The following is a 23,620-nucleotide window of genomic DNA, read 5'->3' as shown; positions in this document are numbered from 1 at the left end:
ATAAAAATAAAAAACACCATGAGATTTGAATGCGGCTCTGTTTTCTTTTCTTACGTTTTCTGAGCCACGTGCGCCCCCTGAAGGAAGACAACGTTGTATAACATGATAAACAGTTGACAATTGCCACACCTATATCCTGTAAAATAACTTCCTCTTCATTTGACGGAATCATGGTGGATAACGTCTCTACTGAATATGTTCAAAGGTAAACACTAAAACAACACAGAACTGTTCCCTAGATGTATTTCTGCAACATATCTTATGCACGTGACGTGAAGTTGTTGAATTTGTGAGCGATGTTCACTGTGACACCGTGTCCTAACTACACGCGACGCGATAAAATTCCAGCGACAGCAAGCGTGTCTGTCCACACTAGACGCGACTGTGAGACGCCACAATCAAAAATCACAGCCATTCAGAACAGCGTGTGGGCGGAGTCTCTCTGTGAAAGCGCACTGCTGGCCCGCACTCGCATTGGAAATGGGTAAGGACATAAATCAAATCAAGAAATAACATTATTAAAAATCAAAACACTAACAAAATATACTCATTGACTAATTTTGTTATGAAGTATGTTTGCATAGAATTCAGTTTGAACGCTATATTATATGCTTTCAAATCCATTATCGCTTGTGGCACAGTGACCTATTTTTAACTAAAATGTGTACCACCAGTAATAAAAATAACTGGAATTTTATCGCGACGCCTGTAGTTAAGACATGGTGTTATCATTCTGTGATATGGCACATTCTGCACCAGTGGCGGCTGCTGGTCTTTCAAAGAGGGGAAGCTCATTTTCGGCCTACATTATAAACTTATTTACCCTATTTTTTGCACTAAATCAATCTTAGGTGTTGATCTGCCCTGTTGTTTAATTCTAATTTTTTTAATTCTCGTAAGGAAGACTTTCAAATGGCTTCGCCAAAATCAGGTCGACAATATTAGCACCGTCTGCCATCGTGCGCAGTTTCACCCGTACGACGCTAGCCTAGCCTACTGTATGAATGAATGAATGAACGAACGAACGAACGCTCTAAAACAAAATATATTAAACTTGGTAAAACTGAAACAAGGAATGTGGTGTATAATTGTGTGAAATGTATTATGCAAATTGACTAGCAATTTCGCCAAACAAATATAAAGAAATAGGTTGCAGCAGTTTGTCTTTCGACTACACTTGAGAAATCCGCGATGGGACTGAGCGCGAAATAGCTTCAGTGACTTCTTATAGTACAGATTCGCTGTCAATCAAAAGGAGATGCAGTCTTTCGACAGATCCTCCAATCATCACGCGGAAGCCCGGAGTCCGGGCCAGCCCACTCCTCATTCACCCCCAGAGACGCTGAGCGTCCGTGGGCGGGACATAATCGCAGCATTTATCCAATGACCGTCTATTTTCGGAGCACTGAAAAAAACTGTTCATAGCAGCCCCATTGAAGTCAATGGACGCTCGGCTTCAACAGGGAAATGCACTGACGCTACGGGAATGTATGAGAAGTAAATCGAGTCAGCCGACCTGCTATATGTAATGTAGCTGATTCTGAACGAACTCGTCTTCTAACGCATTTTTAGTCAATAAATTGTTTACACAATAGTACATATTTGACCATTATTTTTTTGACATTATAGGGGAAGCTGAGCTTCCCTTGCAGTCTTAAAGAAATCCACACTGTTCTGCACGTGCCATATTCTTGCAGATCACTTTTTCAAAATTATCACAAAAGACCAGTAATGTGCAATGGACTTATGAGTATAACATTACATTGCAGTGTCGTGCCGGGTGATGATAAGTTTAAGAAAAATGACGAAATCTTATTCTACAGGTAGGTAATATATATACTGTATAAAATATACTGTATGTCAGTCTTTAAACAAGTAGGACATTCATTGAAAACAATGAATATATTGACCAGTCGCTAGTATTATAGTGGCATATGTTAAACCTTGTTATAGTTGTTGATTGTTGACCATTGAACTCCTACAGGCGACAGAAAGATAAAGCAGTGTCTCAGTACTTTGTCCTCCTGGAGACATTAGTACTAACAGATAGAGGGGCCAGTCTGGAGCTCTGTAAGCAAGACTCTCAGGTGCACTACCACTCCAACACCCTCCTTACCTTCTGTTGTGTACATAGACTTTAAGCTGAATTATGTGAAATACAACCACAATTCAAAAACAATTCAAGTAATTCTCTTGTATTCACAGAAAAATAACCCAAACGTTTTCTCAAAGTTTTTTTTGTTTGTTTGGACATGGCATGATGGTAATAGCATTGTATTTTGGACATTATTTGAACTACCTTGGTGTAAATACCACACCTTGGTGTTCACTACCATAGTATAAGGTTGAGCTCCACAGGTACCATCTGATACCACCACTGTATTGTGGTACCACAATATAACTTTTTTTATAGCATACAGGGATAGTTCACCCAAAAATGAAAATTCTTACATCATTTACTTACCCTCATGCCATCCCAGATTTGTCTGACTTTCTTTCTTCTGCTGAACATAAACAAAGATTTTTGGAAGAATATCTCAGCTCTGTAGGTCCATACCATGCAAGTATGGTATTTAGAGATTCTTTGAATCTCTAAAAAGCATATATAGGCAGCATAAAAGTAATCCATATGATTTAAGTAGTTTAATAATCCATGTCTTCTGCAATCCAATCGGTTTTGAGTGAGAACAGACCAAAATATAACTCCTTTTACACTCGGCGGTTAAGGCTCTGGGTTACTGACCAGAAGGTTGGGGGTTCAAGCCCCAGCACTGCCAAGATGCCACTGTTGGGCCCTTGAACCTATCCCTCCAGGGGTGTTGTATCATGGCTAACCCTGCACTCTGACCCCAGCTTAGCTGGGATATGTGAAATTCACTTTATATGTGCAAATGTATACTGTGTGACAAAAATGAAGGCTTCTTCATCAACTGTCTCCTTGGCGATCATGATTTCAAGCTCGATTACACTTCCTAGTGACATGTAATGCACTGCGATTAGGAAGTGTAATTGAGCTTGATCAAGATGGTGCCTAGAGACTGCAGATGTACAGTGAAAAAGGTTGGTCTGTTCTCACCCAAAATCGATTGGATCGCTTAAGAAGACATGGATTCAATGGCAGCAGTCATATGGATTACTTTTATGCTGTGTTTTGGAGCTTCAAAATTTTGGCCACCACTCTATTGTATTGTAAGGACCTACAGAGCTGAGATATTCTTCTAAAAAGTCTTCATCTGGGATGGCATTAAGGTAAGTAAATGATGAGAGAATTCTCATTTTTGGGTGAACTATCCCTTTAACTGCAGTGACATGTAATGCAGATGATTACATGTGCAGGACTATTTTTATGTACATATACACTCACCTAAAGGATTATTAGGAACACCTGTTCAATTTCTCATTAATGCAATTATCTAATCAACCAATCACATGGCAGTTGCTTCAATGCATTTAGGGGTGTGGTCCTGGTCAAGACAATCTCCTGAACTCCAAACTGAATGTCAGAATGGGAAAGAAAGGTGATTTAAGCAATTTTGAGCATGGCATGGTTGTTGGTGCCAGACGGACCGGTCTGAGTATATCACAATCTGCTCAGTTACTGGGATTTTCACGCACAACCATTTCTACGGTTTACAAAGAATGGTGTGAAAAGGGAAAAACATCCAGTATGCGGCAGTCCTGTGGGTGAAAATACCTTGTTGATGCTAGAGGTCAGAGGAGAATGGGCCGACTGATTCAAGCTGATAGAAGAGCAAATTTGACTGAAATAACCACTCGTTACAACCGAGGTATGCAGCAAAGCATTTGTGAAGCCACAACACGCACAACCTTGAGGCGGATGGGCTACAACAGCAGAAGACCCCACCGGGTACCACTCATCTCCACTACAAATAGGAAAAAGAGGCTACAATTTGTAAGAGCTCACCAAAATTGGACAGTTGAAGACTGGAAAAATGTTGCCTGGTCTGATGAGTCTCGATTTCTGTCGAGACATTCAGATGGTAGAGTCAGAATTTGGCCTAAACAGAATGAGAACATGGATCCATCATGCCTTGTTACCACTGTGCAGGCTGGTGGTGGTGGTGTAATGGTGTGGGGGATGTTTTCTTGGCACACTTTAGGCCCCTTAGTGCCAACTGGGCATCGTTTAAATGCCACGGCCTACCTGAGCATTGTTTCTGACCATGTCCATCCCTTTATGGCCACCATGTACCCATCCTCTGATGGCTACTTCCAGCAGGATAATGCACCATGTCACAAAGCTCAAATCATTTCAAATTGGTTTCTTGAACATGACAATGAGTTCACTGTACTAAAATGGCCCCCACAGTCACCAGATCTCAACCCAATAGAGCATCTTTGGGATGTGGTGGAACGGGAGCTTCGTGCCCTGGATGTGCATCCCACAAATCTCCATCAACTGCAAGATGCTATCCTATCAATATGGGCCAACATTTCTAAAGAATGCTTTCAGCACCTTGTTGAATCAATGCCACGTAGAATTAAGGCAGTTCTGAAGGTGAAATGGGGTCAAACACAGTATTAGTATGGTGTTCCTAATAATCCTTTAGGTGAGTGTATGTTAAAGAAGCTCGCTTTAGAAAGACTTTGGACAAAATATTGAACTTAACATTGAAAGAACAGAAGCATTTTACACCTCACAGGACCGGCTGTGTCTTCAAATACGGGCAACCCAAAATGGAATAGTCAGAGTTTCAATTGATGAACTACAGCCAATAAAACCACGGTACCAGATTTCAGATGTTCTGATTGGAGAGCTGAAATATGACCAGTAAGCCATCAATTTAGAAATGCTCCTTTTGGTTAAAACTTAATTATAAAGGTCTCTCTCTATCCTAGCACTATACATTGCCATTATTTATTTATTTTTTTACTATTTATTTGACAGGCTTCGAGTTCAATGGAAGAGAGAAGACTGTGTGTGTCTAACTTGGGGTCCAGGACAGCACCAGCTTCTCATTTCATCTTCACCTTTTAGACTGGAGGTTTCCTGTGATGCAGAGGAGGTTGTCACACTCAATCCAGGAAACAGACTTTACTTTGAGACTCTGCAGGATCCAACAAAAAAGTATTACATACTTAAAATTTGTGTCATTACTTGCACCCATTTGTTAACAATTAATGCTGGTTTTGATTAAATAACACCAACAATTTTTCTTTCAGGTCATCTTCGAGTTTATGTCAGGTGAGAAAACGTTTTGTTGAGAGTGAGAGTGCATATTGTACTTCTGAAGGATACATTGCTTTCTTGTGTGAAAAGTCTTGCTATTTCATCTCAAAGAGTGAGGAAGATCCAGATGGACTGTGGAAGGAAACATTCAGAAAATTTCATGACATCAAGGCAAACGGTAAACATTCATCGCCACAGAATACCTTAAAGGGATAGTTCACCCAAAAATGAAAAGTGTGTCATTACTGGACCTTCGTCAAAAAAGAATCACTGTTTTCACACAGATTCCTGAAAACATCCCTCATCTTCAATTGGTTGTACAAACAGATACAACACCTTTGGTCGAGTCAATATTGCTGTGTCGGGCTGGATGGCCCACTCAAACAAATGTTTTGATAGCACCACATTGTTAAACTTTTAGGCGAAATCAACCTACAAATGGCATACTTACATTTTATTGCATATTAAGCTGGGATACGAGAGAATTTTAACATTGAAAAAATATCCTTGCCGTAACCTAGCAACCATCATGAACACCTAGCAACTACATAGCAAATATAAATATTTTGTAAATGGATTTTAGTTTTGCTGATCCCTTTAATTCAGGTCCCAGTTCTGTGGGTATGGACATAAGTCTCCATGGATTCAGCCATACATATGGCCTTCCTGAACATGCCGATACTCTGCTGTTGAAGGACACGAGGTAGTGCACTTTGTAACATTCTTGCCTAAAATATCTCGTGATAGAGATACAATTTATACCAAAGGATGCATAACAGAATACAATCTTTCCTAATATCATTTAATTATCTACTCAAACTCTTTTTCTACTTTACAGTGTTTCTGAGGCATATCGGCTGTACAACTTGGACGTGTTTGCCTATGACATCAATAGCAGGTTTGGCCTTTATGGCTCTGTTCCTCTCCTGCTAGCCCACAAGCCAGAGAAAACCATTGGAGTGTTCTGGCTGAATGCATCTGAGACTCTGGTTGATATCCAGTACAATCCAAAAACAAGCGAGGTGCAGTCCTATTAGATTCTATTCAGACTCTTTTGTCCAAGTCCTAGTTAAAATTCTTTCTTCTATTCCAGTTTAAAGTGCAGACAAACTATAAGTCAAAAAGCCATTCTAATGTTGATTTCTTTGTAAAGTGTAAACAATGTGGCTCTGTAGCACTTTCAGAAAACAGTAGAATTAGCAAGATTAAATCAATAAGTATGCATTTTCAGATCCTTTTTGTCAGCAGTCTCAATTTTACTGTCGTACTTGTTTCTTTTTATTATTTACACAGGAAGAGAAGGAACCATCAGGGAAGACAAGTAAGATCACAGCTCAGACTGATGTCAGGTGGATATCAGAGAGTGGCACAATCGACTGTTTCATTTTGCTGGGACCCACACCTGCCCATGTGTTCTCTCAGTATGCTCAACTTACAGGTAGCACTAGCAACCAAACATTCCCCAAATAATATTAGCCCTTGTGTTGTGTTTGTGCTAAGACCTTTTGTGTTCCTTGTAAAAAATGACCGGCCTACTAAGAATAGTAATTATGACAGGTTTTCTACTTTTTTTTTTTACATATTTAAAAAGAATATATGTTTTACTTATAGAAAGATTAATTGAAATTCATTATGTGGGTTTTTTTCCTGATATTTTCTACACGTTGGTAATAGCTGCTGCTAAGACACTTGGAAAAGAGCGAGGACAATGCTAGGAGAGTGCGCTCGGTGTCTGCATAATCTTGTGCGTGCACGCAACTGTGCCTTATGCATTTGCTCGTCTTTGTGAGATAAATATACTCTTGCTCGCTCCTCGGTTAGAAGACTCGTTCGCTCCACGTAATGTTTGTGCTCCCTCGCTTGTTGTTTGCTTGCACTGATGTTATAAATGCAGCACTGGCCCGATAGGGTGTCATTTCCACCACAGAATTTAATTAAACACAATAAAGGATTTGAGATTTGATGGAAATTTGGTAATTTTTTATGACTTTCAGAAAAATGACAGAAACGGCATAAATCTACTTTGTTGCATGTATGTAAACTGTTGAACATTGTTTGTAGACAAATACAAAAAAAAATGTGAGAGTATGAAACATTTTTAACTTCTTCCACCGGCGGGTCCAATAGTGGGTGCTATGTCACGAAAAATGTGTCGCTTAAAATGTTCAAGTCAGGCATATGTGGTATAGTTTGAAAGCTTAGAATCTGAACTTTTCATAGATAACCATCAGTTCTGTTACATTTATGTTACGTAAAATAACAAGGCCTGAAAACATCTGCGTCGCAAATAGGCGCCATCTAGAGGTCAAGGTGGTAGAAAATATCAATATAAAAGTCTTTCAAATAGCACTTAATTAGACACATCATATATCAAATGAAATGCGACTGTATAGATTATTTTGCCACAGTTCAAAAGAATTTTAAAAGAATCACAAAGAGAAATATGATTTTTGTAATACATCAAATACAAACATCTCTTTCATATAGCTAAAAAAATATTATATCTGCTCACTTTTTTTGTGCAATTTTTGTCTGTGAGCTTACTTGGGTGAATAATCCAGTGTTATAGCTTAGCAAAAGCATGCTAACAAATCATCAGAAATATATGTTAAATATATTTTAATATGTGTTAGCGACTAACGAATTATGTGTTATCGACTATTGATCATAAAATGTTATACGTCAGGGGAGGATCTCAGCTTTCTAATTGCACCTGACACCTAGATACCTCTGAGTGAACTAGCTTCTAGTCCAGTCAGAGGCCGAGATATTTGATGAAACATTGGGGCAGTGCATAAACGAAAAATGTACTTAATGTCTATGGACGAGCACATCTTTGAGGGCTAAAATGCATTAGAGTGCCACCTGCATTTTGTGATAGAGAAAAAAAATTGTAGTACTATCTGCCATCAAGTGTAATAAAACAAGACTTTTTGGAGGGAGATAGTGTGATCAGAACCATAATTACATGACTACAATGTTAGGACAAAAAACGAATTCATCATAAAAAAAAACAATACATCATAAGATTGTAAATATATACAATATGGAGGGGGTTCTAAAAAACGACACAAATTTTTGGCAATTAGTCCACCGTATGTATAAATAAATGTATGTATGCTGAAAGTTCCCAAAGTTGAAGAAACACCCAAACATTATTTTATAATTTAAATACACTTTGTGAATTATACATAAAAAGTGTCAACAAATGAAAATAGTAATACAAATAGTAATAGTTCCTTTACTATTTCTGTGCTGATAGGCTACCAGGCTCTTCCACCACTCTTCTCTTTGGGATATCATCAATGCCGCTGGAGCTACGAGGACGAGGCAGACGTGAAAGCTGTGGATGCTGGATTTGACCTCCACAGTATTCCCTATGATGTTATATGGTTGGACATAGACCACACAAATGGGAAGCGATATTTCACCTGGGACTCCAAGCTTTTTCCCAATCCAGCAGAACTACAGCGCCACCTGCAGGAAAAGAAGAGGAAGGTAGTGTAGTGAAAACTACGTTTGATTTGTCAATTGTGCGGCTCTCATTATATGTTTCATGATGTAGGCAAAAACAGCTTTGAGTGGTTTATAAGTTGAGCAATATTCAGTTATAATTTTTTAATTAATGTTATTATATGCCTGTTTAGTTGGTGGTTATAAGTGACCCGCACATCAAGATTGATCCTGACTGGTCATTATTTTGTGAAGCTAAAGAAGTTGGCCATTTTGTGAAGAACAGAAAAGGTGCTTTGTATGAAGGAACATGTTGGCCATGTAAGATCTAATCGAAGTATATTCTCTCTTCCAATCCAAATACATATACTGTAAATACTTTGAACAGACACCACTCACATTTTCTTCAGCAAATTTACAAATTCTGTTGATTTCTTTGTTGCTCCATCAGGTGAATCCTGCTATCTGGACTTTAGCAGCTCAAAGACAAGGTCATGGTATGCCAGACAGTTCTCTCTAAACACATATGAAGTGAGTCTTAAATTTTGGTTTACTTTTTGCTTTTTTTGTGTGTGTGTATTACTTGCTATAAGTTGCGAAACACTGTTAAATTGTTGGTAGGCATATTTATACCTACAAAACAATGCCATGGTTCTGTGCTCCTCTAGATATCTGTTTTCTGAAAATTCATTTCTGCATCAGGGGTCAACTGAATCTTTGTTTGTGTGGAACGACATGAATGAACCTTCTGTCTTTAATGGGCCAGAGCAGACAATGCCAAAAGATGCAGTGCACCATGGAGGTTGGGAGCATAGGGAGCTACACAACCTGTATGGGTTTTATCAGGTCAGCTCAACTAATGCAAACTACCGTATTTCAGGCATTTGACGTGGCGATGGACCAAGAAAATACATTTTTTTTCTTATTTTCACAGCATATGGCTACATTTGATGGATTATTAACCCGTTCAGGTGGCATGGAGAGGCCGTTTGTGCTTTCACGCTCTTTCTTTGCTGGGTCTCAAAGATTGGGTAAGAGCTGGAACTCAGACAAAACAGAAATGCCATAGACACAACACTATATACATTTTGTTGATGGAGACTGAAGCCCCATAGAATCATAGTACTGTTTATGTCACAGGTGCAGTTTGGACTGGGGATAATGTTGCTACTTGGGAGTACTTGAAGATTTCAATACCGATGCTGCTGTCGATGAGTTTGACAGGAATACAGTTTTGTGGAGGTTAGAGCAAGTAATAAAGTAACATGGTGCTGCAAACAGAATTGCATTTCATATTTTTTATGTTATATATTTTTTAAAACATAGAGTATATCTATACCCTGAAACTCAGCATAACAAAGGAAGGGATGGGTCAGTTTTTGTTTAGCGTTAATATTTTTAGTGACTTGTATTTAAAGAGGATGAGCTGGACATCGTCTTGTAGACTTTTTTGTGTGTGTTGTGTTTAGCATGATTTTTCTAGATAGGTAAAATCCTCCAAGAAGTTTCATCTCCAAATTCATCCTCTTTTAAAGCACTACCACTACAACAGTCAAAGCCCCACTTTTGTAAAAAAATATATAGATGTTCTACAATCAAACCTAAAGAAAAATACTGTTATTACGCATAATTAATTGTCCCCAATTTTTTGTGAGGACTATAATAGTTTTGGGCAACAAAGGTTACAATTATATAGTTATATTGAAGGGCTGTGTGTAGCGTCGAAACACAGTATTCTTTAGAAATTCATCTGATCTGTGTCTGGTGAACATAACCCTAAACCAGCCCAATTATACAGGGTTCATTAAAGCTGAAGTGTTTAATTTCCACACCGCTAGTGCCAACAAATGGAATTGCAAAAATATTTTTTGAGTAAGCATATACTCCCCTATCTGCCATTGGTCAAGCAAATATATAGTCTTTCCCCAAACTCAAGGTGTTAAAATGGATAAAACAAGTAGGTTTGGTCTTGGCGGACCAGATCTGCTAACATTGCTGCTGCTGCTTCAGTGCAAGAACATACATAAGACACGCTGTGTTGAGCATGTAAGAAATGCTGCTGCTGCACCATAGTTCAGTTTCAGTTCAGGTTCCGGAAGTACAATCTCATATATTTTTTCCATAGACTAATTGATTTCCAACTAATACGTAAAAAACCTCTAAAGACTGACCTACCATGAGCACCAAGGTTATTCATCAATGGTATATGCTTCAGTTGAAGCCATCCATCTGCATTATTTCAACTTCATTGTATAAAAATCATGTTTGATGTGGAACTCTACGTGGTCCAGTAGAGAAAACTTCACCAATCAGAGAACCGCGGCCAACCAAGACCGCGAAACGTACCTTGAAGCGACCGCCCACTCACATGACGCACTGTGAATGATATTATCGAGTCAGTGTCTCTTCATCCTTAAACTGCTTATATCTTTGTACATTTCAGAATATTTAGCAATAAACATGAAATATATTGTTTCTATACTTATAATCAACAACTTAAAATCAATAGTTTTACATTTTCCCTTTGTTTTATTTTCAATTATATCTTTCGCAATGCTTCATAGGATTTTAGTCAGTGCCCTCACGAAAGATAGTAATTACCTTTGTCTTTTTGTCAGATTTTTAAATAGTTTTTTGCCTCAAACCAAAGTTTGTGATGTTGTGATTTACCTGGTTGGTTTGATTCATGGCTTACAACTCTTTTATGAAGGATTTTTTGAAAAGTTTATGGGAAAAATGTATAGGAAAAGTTCTTCCAGAACCCAGATGGCTGAATAAGTGGGCGGGCACTGTTGCGCTCTATTCGGCATACATTAAATCCCCTTAAAGCTGATCTAAACAGGTGGTGCTGGAGGGTTTCAAAGAAAACTCTGAAAGCCTGCAGGAGTGAAACTGCAAAAAACTAAGACTGTGTTAGACAAAGAGAACTTACACGATGCGATTGGCTAACACACTTCATGTTCAAAGCAATTATCTTTGCAGCATGTTGATTTTCAAGAGTGAACTTGAAAGGATTTTAACATTGTTAAAACTTCAGTTAAACACTTCATCTTTAAAGGGGTCATGACTAGTGGTCGACCGATATGGGATTTTTAATGGCCGATGCCGATATTGAGAAATCAATCTGGCCGATTGGCCGATATGAGGCCGATACAATACATGTGAATACAGTAAATGAGAGACAAAGAATACCAATCTAAACAATATTCATATGACAAAATAGTATGTGCAATTCCAATTCCATCTCATAAATATACATTTATTTACACTATTAAGTTTAAACAGGTTGTTTACTTTAAGTATATTTAAATGCTGCTGTTCCGAGAATCTTTAGTTTCAGTTTCTGTGTTAGCACCCCCCCACCTACACAATGGTTGTCTATGTGCACTGGAACAATCATTCATAAAACGCATTAAACTTTAGTTTACAAAGACGTGAAACTCACCGAGTGGTCTGGGGTGTTAACTGATATGCTCACACAAAAATCGCTGCAAAGATGCTTTCCAACAGGTTTTAACGTAGTTTTTGTACCAAGTCAAGTCAATGGAGTCGGACAAAAACTACGATAAAACCTGTTGGAAAGCATCTTTGCAGCGATTTTGTGTGAGCATATCAGTGAACACCCCAGACCACTCGGTGAGTTTCACGTCTTTGTAAACTAAAGTACTGACACAGAAACCGAAAATTCTCGGAACAGCAGCATTTGTCCAAATTTCAATCTTAACCGTTCTATTTCATCAGAAACGATCTTAAAACAGGGCTTTAAGTGTAAAATACCGAACTAACCCTTTAAATAATAATGATTTATGTCTATTTAGTTTTGCTTGTTTGTTTCTTTGAAACTTTGTAAGCCGTCACGTGTATTTGCATGCTCGATTAGCATCAAATCCGACCGGAACATATGAAAAGGTATACTACACACAATATTACGCCAATCATGGATAATTAAATACAGCAGACAGAGATAGTGAATAACTTAATTCAGATTAAGGAATATTTTTTTTTCTCAAACGTATTATTACTTACCAGACAGTGTTCTCTTCTCATCCACCTCACGCGATCACTGATCCGTAGTGCACGCGACCCAGCTTTTCAGTCCGTGGGAAAACAGCGTCTAGTTTAAACGTAATCGAGAACAGCGCGCGCGCATCTGAGGAACAGCCAGTCACGGGATTTTTGACTGTTTGTGAGGTTAAATGTTTTCTGTTTTGTTTAAATTTATTTGTCACATCTGTGACCCCCACTGGAGCTACCGCTGGGCTGCGGATCTGACATATCAATCACAGTACTTTTTGAATAGACTTCGCTGCACACCGGAGTGTTTTTGTGTGTAACACAATGTAGCGTCAAGTTAGAAAGCGAATGCTGATTGGTCATTTACTGTGTCTGTCAGATGTCTGCTTCACTTCTGAGTGGCTTGTCTTACGGTGCTGGGCGGAGCAGAGCGAGCATATTCAGTTCATTCATGCTCGCTCTGCTCGCGCCAGTGGAAAAAAGCGCTAATGCACTGTCAGACTGTTTTGAAATATATCGGCCAAACGGAAATATTTATCGGCCGATGCCGATATCTAAAAAATTCCCAATATCGGCCGATATATCGGCCTCGGCGATATATCGGTCGACCACTAGTCATGACATGCCTTTTTATTATTTGAATATGTTCTTTGGGGTTCACTTATAATATTATAAGTGCTATCATTAATTTTTCCTAGTTTATCGCAATTAATAGCAGATTTTCAAAGTGTGACATTTTTCTATATATAATTATTTTCTTGTCAAAATGCAATTATTTCCTTTAAGGAAAGAAAGCAAAAAAATATGTAGCAATATAATGCTTAATTGACATTTTCCTAACAAAGCCTTCCACAGTATAAAGATAGAAATGCACCAATTCAAGTAATCTTAAATGTTTCCCAAAGTCTAAGTGGGAGGTTGATTAATTGAAAGAACTAGTCCCCATAGGCTGCATCTACAATGCAATGGGTATTTAATATCTTAAACTCTCATCCTCCACAATATTAATTCGCCGGCATACTGTGGCTATCCGCTGTGCTACAGCAGTCGTGAAGCCACGTTTATGATTTGCATCAGGGCATCAATGCCAGTGTTAACCATGGCTTTGATCTCAACATAAAAAGCGGTGCAGACAATGTCTCATTCTGTATGTATGTGATTGTTAAGTCTTGACCTGCCTCAGTGGTAATTCAATTGCACCTTGTAGAGGCTCACGGCAGAAAAAGTCCCATCTGGGATTTTTTGTACATACAAATAGAGTTAGGTCCTTTCCCATTGCTGTTGTGTGTGTGTATGTGTGTTGTGTCCATTAGTGTAATGACTCTAGGAGGACACATTGCAAGGGTTCTGCCCTAGTCCCACCAGTGTTTTGCTGGTTTATGCTTTATTACCGGTAAATGCGTTAAATTTACTCGTTAAACATTTTAAATTAATCTCATGTGTTAACATGTTAATTTTGACAGCTCTAAATATTATTAAATATTTTTGCACAAAAAAAAGGGAGTAATATATTTGCAAAACATGATAATTTTCCACCCTCATTCTGACCCTCTGTCAGAAATGCTTGGTTTTGGTGCTGCTTCTCCTATAAGACTTGACAGTAAACTGCCTCTGTTATGATTGGCTCCCTGCTCTTGGCTGACCTACTTGCCATCTCACTGCTCAACACTGCTGGGCGGGCTAAGGAAGTAATAAGGTAAACTTGGCATTGATGTGTTGTTGTGATGCAAATGTCTACCACAGTGTGACATTCTAATGTGGAGGAAGTAGAGAATGAGTCATTTTGGCAGCTTGGCTTCAACAAATACTCTTTTTGCATTGAGGAGGAAGTTTTGAGTTCTGAAACTTACAGAATGGTTTATAGTACAATTACCTCTTATACTTTATTTCAAAAGATCAAGGAAAATTAGATTCTTCATGACATGACCTCTTTAAGTCGACCAGTAGTTCAGACAACCTACCAACTAGTCTGTTTGAAAATGTATCACTTTTGCTCTTCCCTAGCGTGTGGTGTTCCCTCACTGATCACTTACATAAATGTGTAGCTGATGTAGGAGGCTTCTTTCTGAATCCAAATCCTGAGCTGCTGGTCCGCTGGTATCAGGCAGGGGCTCTCCAGCCATTTTTCAGAGGACATTCAGCTAAAGTCACCAAACGGCGTGAACCATGGCTATTTGGGGACGATGTCACCTCTGCAGTCCGTTCTGCTATTCAGCAGAGATACTATCTCCTGCCATACTGGTACACTCTGTTTCACCAAGCGCACACTTCAGCCCTGCCTCCAATCAGGTAAAGCTCTTTAATTTACAGAATATCATTTAGCAACCCTCATCTGAATGCTGGTACATTATAACAAATTTAAGACCTGTTCACACCAATTCCGTGACAATTTTGCGAGATGGGCCTCTGACGGAAGGTCTATTCACACCGAGTCCGTAAACAAATTAAACTAAAATCTATTTCACCCCTGTGCAGTAGGTGGCGCTGTTGCTATTCTACAAACATTTATACCAGTCTCCTGCCTGCACCTTCAGCTGTTTGATATTCATTTAATGAAATCCGTTAAAGTGTAAAAGGACCCGACTTCGGATAAGCGGTTGAAGATGGATGGATGGACTGTTTAAAGTGTTTCATTGTTCTTTCCAGTAGTGTAGTCTAGGGCATACGCAGTCATACGCCCACCTATCTTTCTTAGGATTTTTCTTCTCTTTTTTTTTGCCTTTTACTGCTGTCGGTGGTGCCTTTTTCTTGTGATATCAAATAATTACATTAATATTTCTAAATAGGGAAACAATTTCACTATACACAGAAAATCACATTATAGTAGGCTACACAAATAGAACAACCATTAATTCTTATGTAGGCTATGGTGTAATACAAGATATTGTGTCAACGTGAAAATTATTACACTCATATAAGCTATATAATGCTTAACAATCTATTGCGTATTATGATTGTATTAGTTTATTAATTAGCATAATATTCATAGTTGCCTAATGAAAGGAAAATTAATAAGACCTATACATTTAAAACATATTTAACAATTACCATGGTTCTTAGTTGTTCTGTAGACCATGCCAGCATGAAACATATATTTTGTAAATTGTTGCTAGTGAAGGGCCACGACGCAGGGGGAATCGTCAACTTGGTGGTGCTGGAGCAGTTTGTCGATCGGTTGCCCAAAAGGACAGCGGAGTGTGTCCGGTGCCATCACTCGATGTCGCTAGAGGATTTAAAAAGGTCCTTCACGTACACGCTGCAGCTCAGCAACTATCTTAGCTCTTATCTCGTTGGTCAGTCAGTTTTCATCGCAGTCCGAAAAACAAAACGGACCACTCTCCTTAAAAAAATAAAAACTTTGGATTGTCGGTGGATGATTTTTTGGACTCGGTATGAATAGCAACATCGGAATACATTGTTCCTGTTAAAAAGCTCATTCGAAACGAACAGTCACACTGAAAAAATTGACGATGTGAACAGGCCTTTATGCTTTCAAGAATACTGAATTACTTTGCAAAGGAGGATTAAACTAACAAATTCACTAATGATCACCCATCAACAAATTGTTGGTGGGCTCATTTCATACGAGGATCTAAAAAAAAATTTCGTAGAGGTGCCGTTTACACACAGACCACATTTACATGCACATCGTTTTCTGATTAATATGGAGCCCTTAAGAGGACAGGCTGGGAATAATAATTTTTTTGCATGCCCTCGCAATAAGTTTTGTGTTCCCTCTCAATACCTTTTGCTTTCTCTCGCAATGAGTAACCATATTTGGACCATGCTATTTGTAGTGAAAGCACAGTGATAATACAGGAAAACTAAAACTATAGTAAAAAATGGTATGGTTATTATGGTTTTACTATTGAAATTCCATAGTTTAACTATACTGAAATCAATTTCTATAGTAATATTGTAGTAACCTTGACAGTTGTTGGGTGTGTTCCGCATGGTGAAAATCATGGTTTTACTATAGTAGTATTGTAGATATGGAGGCCCAAACCTGCATAAATAATAAATGAATAAATGTAATAATAAAAAAATAAATAAAGGAATAAATGTCTTGATAAAACAAATATAATTTATTTTTAATTAAATTTAATCCTGAATGTATTATTGTATGACTTTATTCCTTTATTATTTTCTATATTTATTTTTAACTTTATTTTTATTCTTTTTAACTTTTAATTATTTATTCATTTATTTTGCGTATTTTTTTATTTATGTGTTAATTTATTTTTTATATTTATTTATTCCCACATATATTTATTTCCATATTTATATATTACCATATATATTTATTTATTTATACATGTATTTATTTTTACTTTTCTGTGTGCATGTAAATGAGGGAGGCGGTCCTTGCGGAGCTCCAGTGCATCATTGGTCGAGAGCTCAATAGTACTTATCGGGAGCAGATGGACGTCCCACCTTAGCACCCTCTGACTCGCACAGATTTTGAATATACTGGGAAATGTTTTGCAGAGAATTTAACAATCCAGGATATGCTACAACACTCATACCGTCATACAGCTCTCCTAAAACATCAATCAGCACCTCTACTCTAAATGAAACAGTCATTTGATGTGCAGTTATCCACTTCATTCGCAAGTTGCGCAACTCTCTAGATCTATGTGAAGAGTCAGCTATAGATTTTTTTATTGCAGATGTATACATACATAAACAATCAGGGAAATGAAGCATGGTTGTATCTTTTACAATGAACAATCATAACAACAGAAAACAATATTATGGATTTGCAGACATCAAAATATGAAGTTATATACGCAGAAAAAAAGAAAAGGACAAGGTTAAATCATATCATTTATGAAACTTGCTCATTTTGTGGTTTTGTTGAAGAAACAGCTCCCCATTTATTTTGTGATTGTAGTATAACCAATACATCTTGGATTGACTTAAGCTCTTGTGTTTTTAGCCCCACAAATAGCTATAGTTTACACGCGATATGGCTAGTGTCAAGTGGTGAATTCTGACAGAATATGCCAGCTGTCTTATTCAGATTTCTAGAAACCACAATATTTGCTGACTTGGGTTATAGCAGTCGGGTTATTGTTGTGCATTGTGTTGATCTTTCTCTGTCTTTTTTCTATATATTTGTTATATTTCTGTGTCCTGCAGACCTCTTTGGATAGAGTTTCCTAAAGACCCAAGCACATATAGTGTGGAGAACCAGTACATGATTGGTAAACATGATATGTTCCAGAGTAATGTCACTACAGTATATAAAGTTGGACTTTTTACCCTTAGCAGTCTAGTGTCAATTTCCATTTGAATTCTAACTACCGGTAACAGACATTTTCATTTTCAGGCAGTGCACTTCTTGTGTGCCCTGTGACTGACCCTGAGGTCACAGAAGTCAAAGTTTTGCTGCCAGGGTCTGATGAGGTAAGCCTTTAATTGCATAAGATCTGTAATATGTGGGTCATTGTTCAAATCAAGTTGTCCAAGGTTATGAAAATTAGAAATCTTTTGAAAATCAAGTTTAAAACACGTGTCAAGTTTGTAGAAATGTAATATTTGTGTCCATGTTGGTTTCATAAATATTTGAAAAACATTTCTTGCATTTTCTTAAAATTAAAAAATTATTTAATTACTTTAAAAATGTCAAGTGGTGTAACCATCAAGACCATAAAAGGTATTCAAAAATAAAATTATGAATTTTTTCTGTAATGATTATCAGGAAGTTTTCTTAGGGTTATTCTATTTGAGCTTAACAAAATGTGCCTTTCATAAAAAAAATATATATATATATTTTTTTTTTTGGTGACATGTCAATAAAATGCAATAAATTTGCATGACCTGACTTTGATTTGATGGACACATTTTTTTTAAAAATAATATTCCAAACTACTTATGCTCATAAATGTAAGCTTTTAATGAATTTTATTTGTTTATTTTTACTGTATCCAGATGTTTACACCACTTAGATATTTTCGAATTTAAAAGGAAACTATATAAAAATTACTTTGATGAATTTGTTTTCAATTTCTGAGTGCAGAGTATCAGATGTGTATGACTTTCTTTCTTAGCAGAACACAAACGAAGATTTTTAGAAGAATATTTCAGCTTTGTAGGTCCATACAATGCAAGTGAATGGTGGCCAGAACTTTGAAGCTCCAAAAGCACATAAAGGTAATCCAAATGACCAGTGGTTAAATCCATGTCTTTAAAGTGATATGATAGGTGTGGGTGAGAAACAGATGAATATTGAAGTAATGTTTTACTATAAATACACCTCATGCTTATTATGTGGAGATATGAATAAAGAATGTGAATAACCATAAACAAATGAAAAACAATGTGAAAGTGGAGATTTATAGTAAAAGACATTGATTTAACCACTAGAGTTTTATGGATTACTTTTTTGCGGCCTTAATGTGCTTTTTGTAGCTTCAAAGTTCTGGCCACCATTCACCTACATTTTATGGACCTACAGAGCTGAGATATTCTTCTTAAAAATATTAGTTTATGTTCTCCAGAAGACAGAATGTCATACACATATTTTAATAAGTTTCATTTTTGGGTGAACTTTCCCTTTAATAAAGATGGACCAAAAAAAATTTGCATCAGTTCAGTGACCCGTGTACATATTAATAAAAGTTTTATGCATGTCTTTGGAATGATATTATTTGCAAGGATTGTTTTGTGTGTTTGAAAGCTGTGGTATGATGCAAACACCACTGAGGTACACAAAGGAGGCAGAACTGTGGATTTCCCAGTGACTCTGAGCACTGTGAGTGGCTTTCTGTCTCAAGATCACATCTCCATCACTGCTATTGTTGTTCAACCAATCATCTGCTTATGTATGGTATCTATTTGGGGTAGGTACCCGTGTTCCAGCGTGGGGGGACAGTGGTGCCTAGGAGAGCAGGTTGTGGGTCGAGTACAGCTGACTTACAGCAGCATCCAATAACTCTCACTGTGGCACTTGACTCTAAGGTGACCAGACTTATACCAAACTTAACCACATGACAATAAAATAGCCCCTTGCTAAAGTTTCCTTTTGTTAAAGGGGTCATGACATACTCGGTTTTTTTTAAAAATAATATTAATATCTTCCCTGAGGTCCACTTAGAATGATAGTAAAGTTTTTTTGCACCAAACAGTCATAATTTATTCATATATAATTATTTTCCACCCTGTCTCTGGCCCGATTGGTTTAAGCTGCCAGGCCCTTTAAGACTTCCAATACAGCTATATTTTAAATGCAATCCAAAGAAAATGAACAATCTTCACACATTATAAAAATAAATTTCAGGGTTAACACATAATGTACACCCAACACATTTCATCTGAACATGTCAAACTGTTCATAGCATAAGCTATCAAACAGTCATGGCAAATTAAATATTCATAAATGAAATTGGATACTTAAAGAGTTTTTGTCCAGTAGTCCAATTTTAACTGCCACCTCATTCAATAACATTTCCTTTGCCAAGCTTCAATCATATTGTGACTGTTTCACAAGCAATCCACACTGAAATCTTCTGAATGCACAAACAGAATGCAATACATGCTGATGTTGGGTGCTTCAACAGGCCAAAGCAGAGACTCTGGTCTTGACATCTAACATTTTCCCGGTTTGTTTACACACAGAACAGGACTGCATGTGTTTCACCCATCCAGTGGCAGCAGCAGAATGAGATGCGTTTTTTGTCGCTTTTAAAACACAGCGCACATCACCGGTGTTATATGGAATCATCAAAACGATCAAAGACGTCCATCGAGTGCATGTTTACAAAAGACCAACAATTAATAATAGCACAGATGGGTGCAAACATTTTCCAGCACAGCACAACAGCAAGGCAGCACAGCTGAATGAAACACAATGGAGGTCTCCGTTTTAGTTATAACTCGACATTGCATCTTTTTAAACCAGCATGAGATGTATGATAATGGTCAAAGCCATTCATCTAGCGCACGCTTATGTAGAAAAACATTTAAATCCAGACAGGCACATGAAGGTGTCCTGTGTAAGTTCACTTTGGATGAATGTCCCATGACAGGCCCATCTCTACTCTTCTTCTGTGTGACTGACTGAGCGCCATTGGGTGGGGCCAAGGGTGTAATGATGAAAAATAGGCATTGCATATGCAGATGTATTTGATCCATGTGATGTCATAAGTTCCACAAATTCCAAACAAGCTGTTTTTGCAGCTTGGTTTAAATAAATGCTCTTTCTATTGAGGATGAAGTTTTCAGTTCTGAAATTGCAGTATGTTTTTATAGTACAATGAATATCAAGGAAAATTTGATTCCTCATGTCATGGCCCCTTTAACATTAATTAATGTATTAGGCATCATGAACTAACAATGAACAATTCATTTGAACAGCATTTATTAATCGTAGGTAGTGTTTGTTTGCAAAAACACAATTGTTCATTGTTAGTTAATGTTAGTGTATTGACTAATGTTAACATATACAACATTGTATTTGTAAATTTAAATTATTAATGCATCTTGTAAATGCACTGTTCATTGTTAGTTCCTGTTAACTAATATTGTTCACTAATATTAACAAATGGAACCTTGTTGTAAAGTGTTACCAAAAACTGCTGTTTGGTGTTACCTTGGTACAATGATGTTATCAGATGGTAATATCATGATATATAACATGGTACTGTTTGATTACCATATTCATGTTCCATGGGATTTACAGGGTACTCCAAGGTATTTCAAAAAATACCATGTTACCCCAATGATACATGTCCAAAAACCTGTAAAAACATAGTATTGCCATGCTATTACTATGACAACATGTCCAAAAAAAAAAAAAAAAAAAATCCCATGGCATTTCCATGGGATATTTTGTAACGTTTTTCAAATCCAACATTCAACAAACCTTTTTTTTATTTTTATATTTCGACACACACACACATACATGCATGCACATACACAAATACACACACTAACACACATATACTGTATCTAGACTATTTACAGACTATATTTTTATTTATAACAGGGCAATGCTGATGGACTTCTCTATCTAGATGATGGCCACTCTTTCAGTTACAGAGACAGGATGCAATTTTGCTTGCGCCATTTTAGCATGCGGGCAGGCAAACTTGTCAGCAGGTAACACTTGAACAACATCACTTTTATCACTTTTTTTTTTTTCTTTTTCATTTTCCTTATATCCTCAGATATACCTCAGATACTCAACTTGCATCAAAAAGAAATATGTTTTTAGTATGCAATAATACAAGTTAGACAGGTTATATATGACTGTATGTATTTAGAGTGTTCAATATTCTATTCTTCTTGTCCCTTGTGTTTTTAGCTGTGCCAATGATAAAGGCTTGTTTGTCTCAGATGACAAAGTGGAATCAGTGGTCATTCTTGGTCAGAATAGTTCGAAAATTAAACCTATGCTCAAATCAGGTGAGCAAAGATCAATAGATTACTTTTGCTGTTCCTTATGAAATGCTTTTCTCAGAGAATACATGAATGATGAGATATAAACCAGAGAGTATTTATTTACTAAATCTCCTGTTACTCTTTTAAAGGTGCAAGAAATATTCCACTCATGTTTCGGTTTGAACCAAAACAACATGTACTGACTTTGACTGGCCTGGTCCTGGGAATACACCAAGACTGGGAAATAACAATATAGTGGATCTTTTATTATTTTAAATGTATTAGTTTTTTTGGTGTTTATTTCATGTTTTGTTCGTGCTGGTGTCAAAAGCAGCCAACATTTAAAGCCGTTTTTAATGAAAAATGAAATATAAGCCATTTTTCTTTTGCCAAACTTAAATGAAATTGTAAACTATTACATTATGACATGATATTTTGTTTTCAAAGTAGACAAAAACTTGGTTTCTAAATAAAGAATTCTCAATGAGAAAAGAAATGTGGGGTTTCTGTGTCAACGACAAAATTGAATATTCAAAAATATCCTCAATATTCGAGTCATTAATTATCATTAAAATGTTAAAATGTCAGAGTCAGTTTTGTTAAGTAAGTTTAAGCCTGCTATAGTTATGTTGAGAATGCTTAATGCTGAACTCCACTGAGAATTTTCTGCTGAGGCAGGCCATCTCACTGGTCTCTCTTTGCAGGACCACTCTCCTTTGTGTCATCCTACAATAATGGCACGAGAGCACAACTATCGTCATATACTCATTGTTTATCAGCCAATGGGAGCAGTCCAAAGGTTGTGGAGGTTTGCGCATGTATTGGTAAAAAGGAGCGTGTTCACAGAGACTTTTTCCTCTTACACTAGTATTCACTCCATGACCTCATGAAAGGTGTGCCATTTAGCTGGACAGCCAATCAGAGGCCAGCTGTTTGAATTTATGCCAGGGATTTTTGAAGGTTTACAAAATTTCAGCTGTGGTGGCAAAAGCCAGTTTTTTTCAATCCTTAAACCTTAGTGAACAAGATGCTCTATACGCCGGCTGGTTACTTTTGCGACCGGTTAATCTGGGAGAGGGAGAGAAGGGATGGAGAAGGATCACTTAGCAAACCCATCCTCTTCAGCAATCAGGAATACAACACCCTTAGGCAAGAGCATCTCCAGAAGAAGACCCTTTTCGAGGATGAAACCTTCCCTGCAACTGTGGACTCCCTCGGCTACAAAAAGCTGGGCCACAAGTCCAAAAAAGTCAAGAAAATCGTCTGGAAGCGGCCCAAGGTAAGAGCGTGAGGGCCTATGGTGGTTAAAGTAGACTGGGACTCATGTTGTGGGCAGGATATGGATATGGAAATGGAATGGATTTATAATTAGATTATTGATGAAAGAGCGACAAATGGAAGTTCCTTTAAAACCCTACAAAGGAAGATCATAATGCTGCATTTGCGCCTACATATAAACATACTGATGTATTTATGAGACCTTCGGAAATAAAAAGATAAGATTGAGTGAAAATATATTGTGGAATGGATGATTTGCAGCTGATTTGCGAAGAGAGGGTTGTTCAATATACTGCATGT

At 37.3% G+C, this 23,620-nt stretch overlaps 2 protein-coding genes across 5 annotated transcripts in view; both read left to right on the top strand.

The window, feature by feature from the left end:
- Positions 1-118: 118 nt before the first annotated feature.
- Positions 119-22,524, top strand: ganc (glucosidase, alpha; neutral C). 3 transcript variants are annotated; one of them, XM_052145813.1, is made up of 25 exons: positions 170-205; positions 349-484; positions 1,770-1,823; positions 1,985-2,087; positions 4,665-4,792; positions 4,910-5,089; positions 5,185-5,206; positions 5,303-5,369; positions 5,798-5,894; positions 6,030-6,213; positions 6,485-6,629; positions 8,454-8,689; positions 8,839-8,965; positions 9,096-9,175; positions 9,347-9,490; positions 9,579-9,675; positions 9,785-9,886; positions 14,704-14,947; positions 17,801-17,865; positions 17,991-18,067; positions 19,341-19,415; positions 19,508-19,621; positions 21,648-21,760; positions 21,966-22,066; positions 22,192-22,524. In XM_052145813.1, exons 1-25 carry the CDS (start codon positions 196-198, stop codon positions 22,296-22,298), a joined length of 2,808 nt encoding a protein of 935 aa, XP_052001773.1. In that variant the 5' UTR covers positions 170-195; the 3' UTR covers positions 22,299-22,524. The 3 variants fall into 3 exon arrangements, with proteins under 3 accessions (XP_052001774.1, XP_052001773.1, XP_052001771.1); XM_052145814.1 differs by lacking the exon at positions 349-484 and having other exon boundaries at positions 119-205; XM_052145811.1 differs by lacking the exon at positions 170-205 and having other exon boundaries at positions 238-484.
- Positions 22,525-22,912: 388 nt separating this feature from the next.
- LOC127656620 (calpain-3-like) overlaps positions 22,913-23,620 on the top strand; it is a 30,144-nt gene continuing 29,436 nt past the window's right edge. For both annotated transcript variants that reach the window (XM_052145032.1, XM_052145033.1), the window contains exon 1: positions 22,913-23,321. In XM_052145032.1, the coding sequence (XP_052000992.1) occupies positions 23,070-23,321 (252 nt within the window). In that variant the 5' untranslated portion in view covers positions 22,913-23,069. The remainder of the gene's footprint in view (positions 23,322-23,620) is intronic.

This window comes from Xyrauchen texanus, chromosome 16 (genome assembly GCF_025860055.1).
Source record: "Xyrauchen texanus isolate HMW12.3.18 chromosome 16, RBS_HiC_50CHRs, whole genome shotgun sequence".
Classification (NCBI taxonomy): domain Eukaryota; kingdom Metazoa; phylum Chordata; class Actinopteri; order Cypriniformes; family Catostomidae; genus Xyrauchen; species Xyrauchen texanus.
The sequence above is the reverse complement of the archived record's forward strand: the minus strand, read 5'-3'. Positions and strand labels throughout refer to the sequence as shown.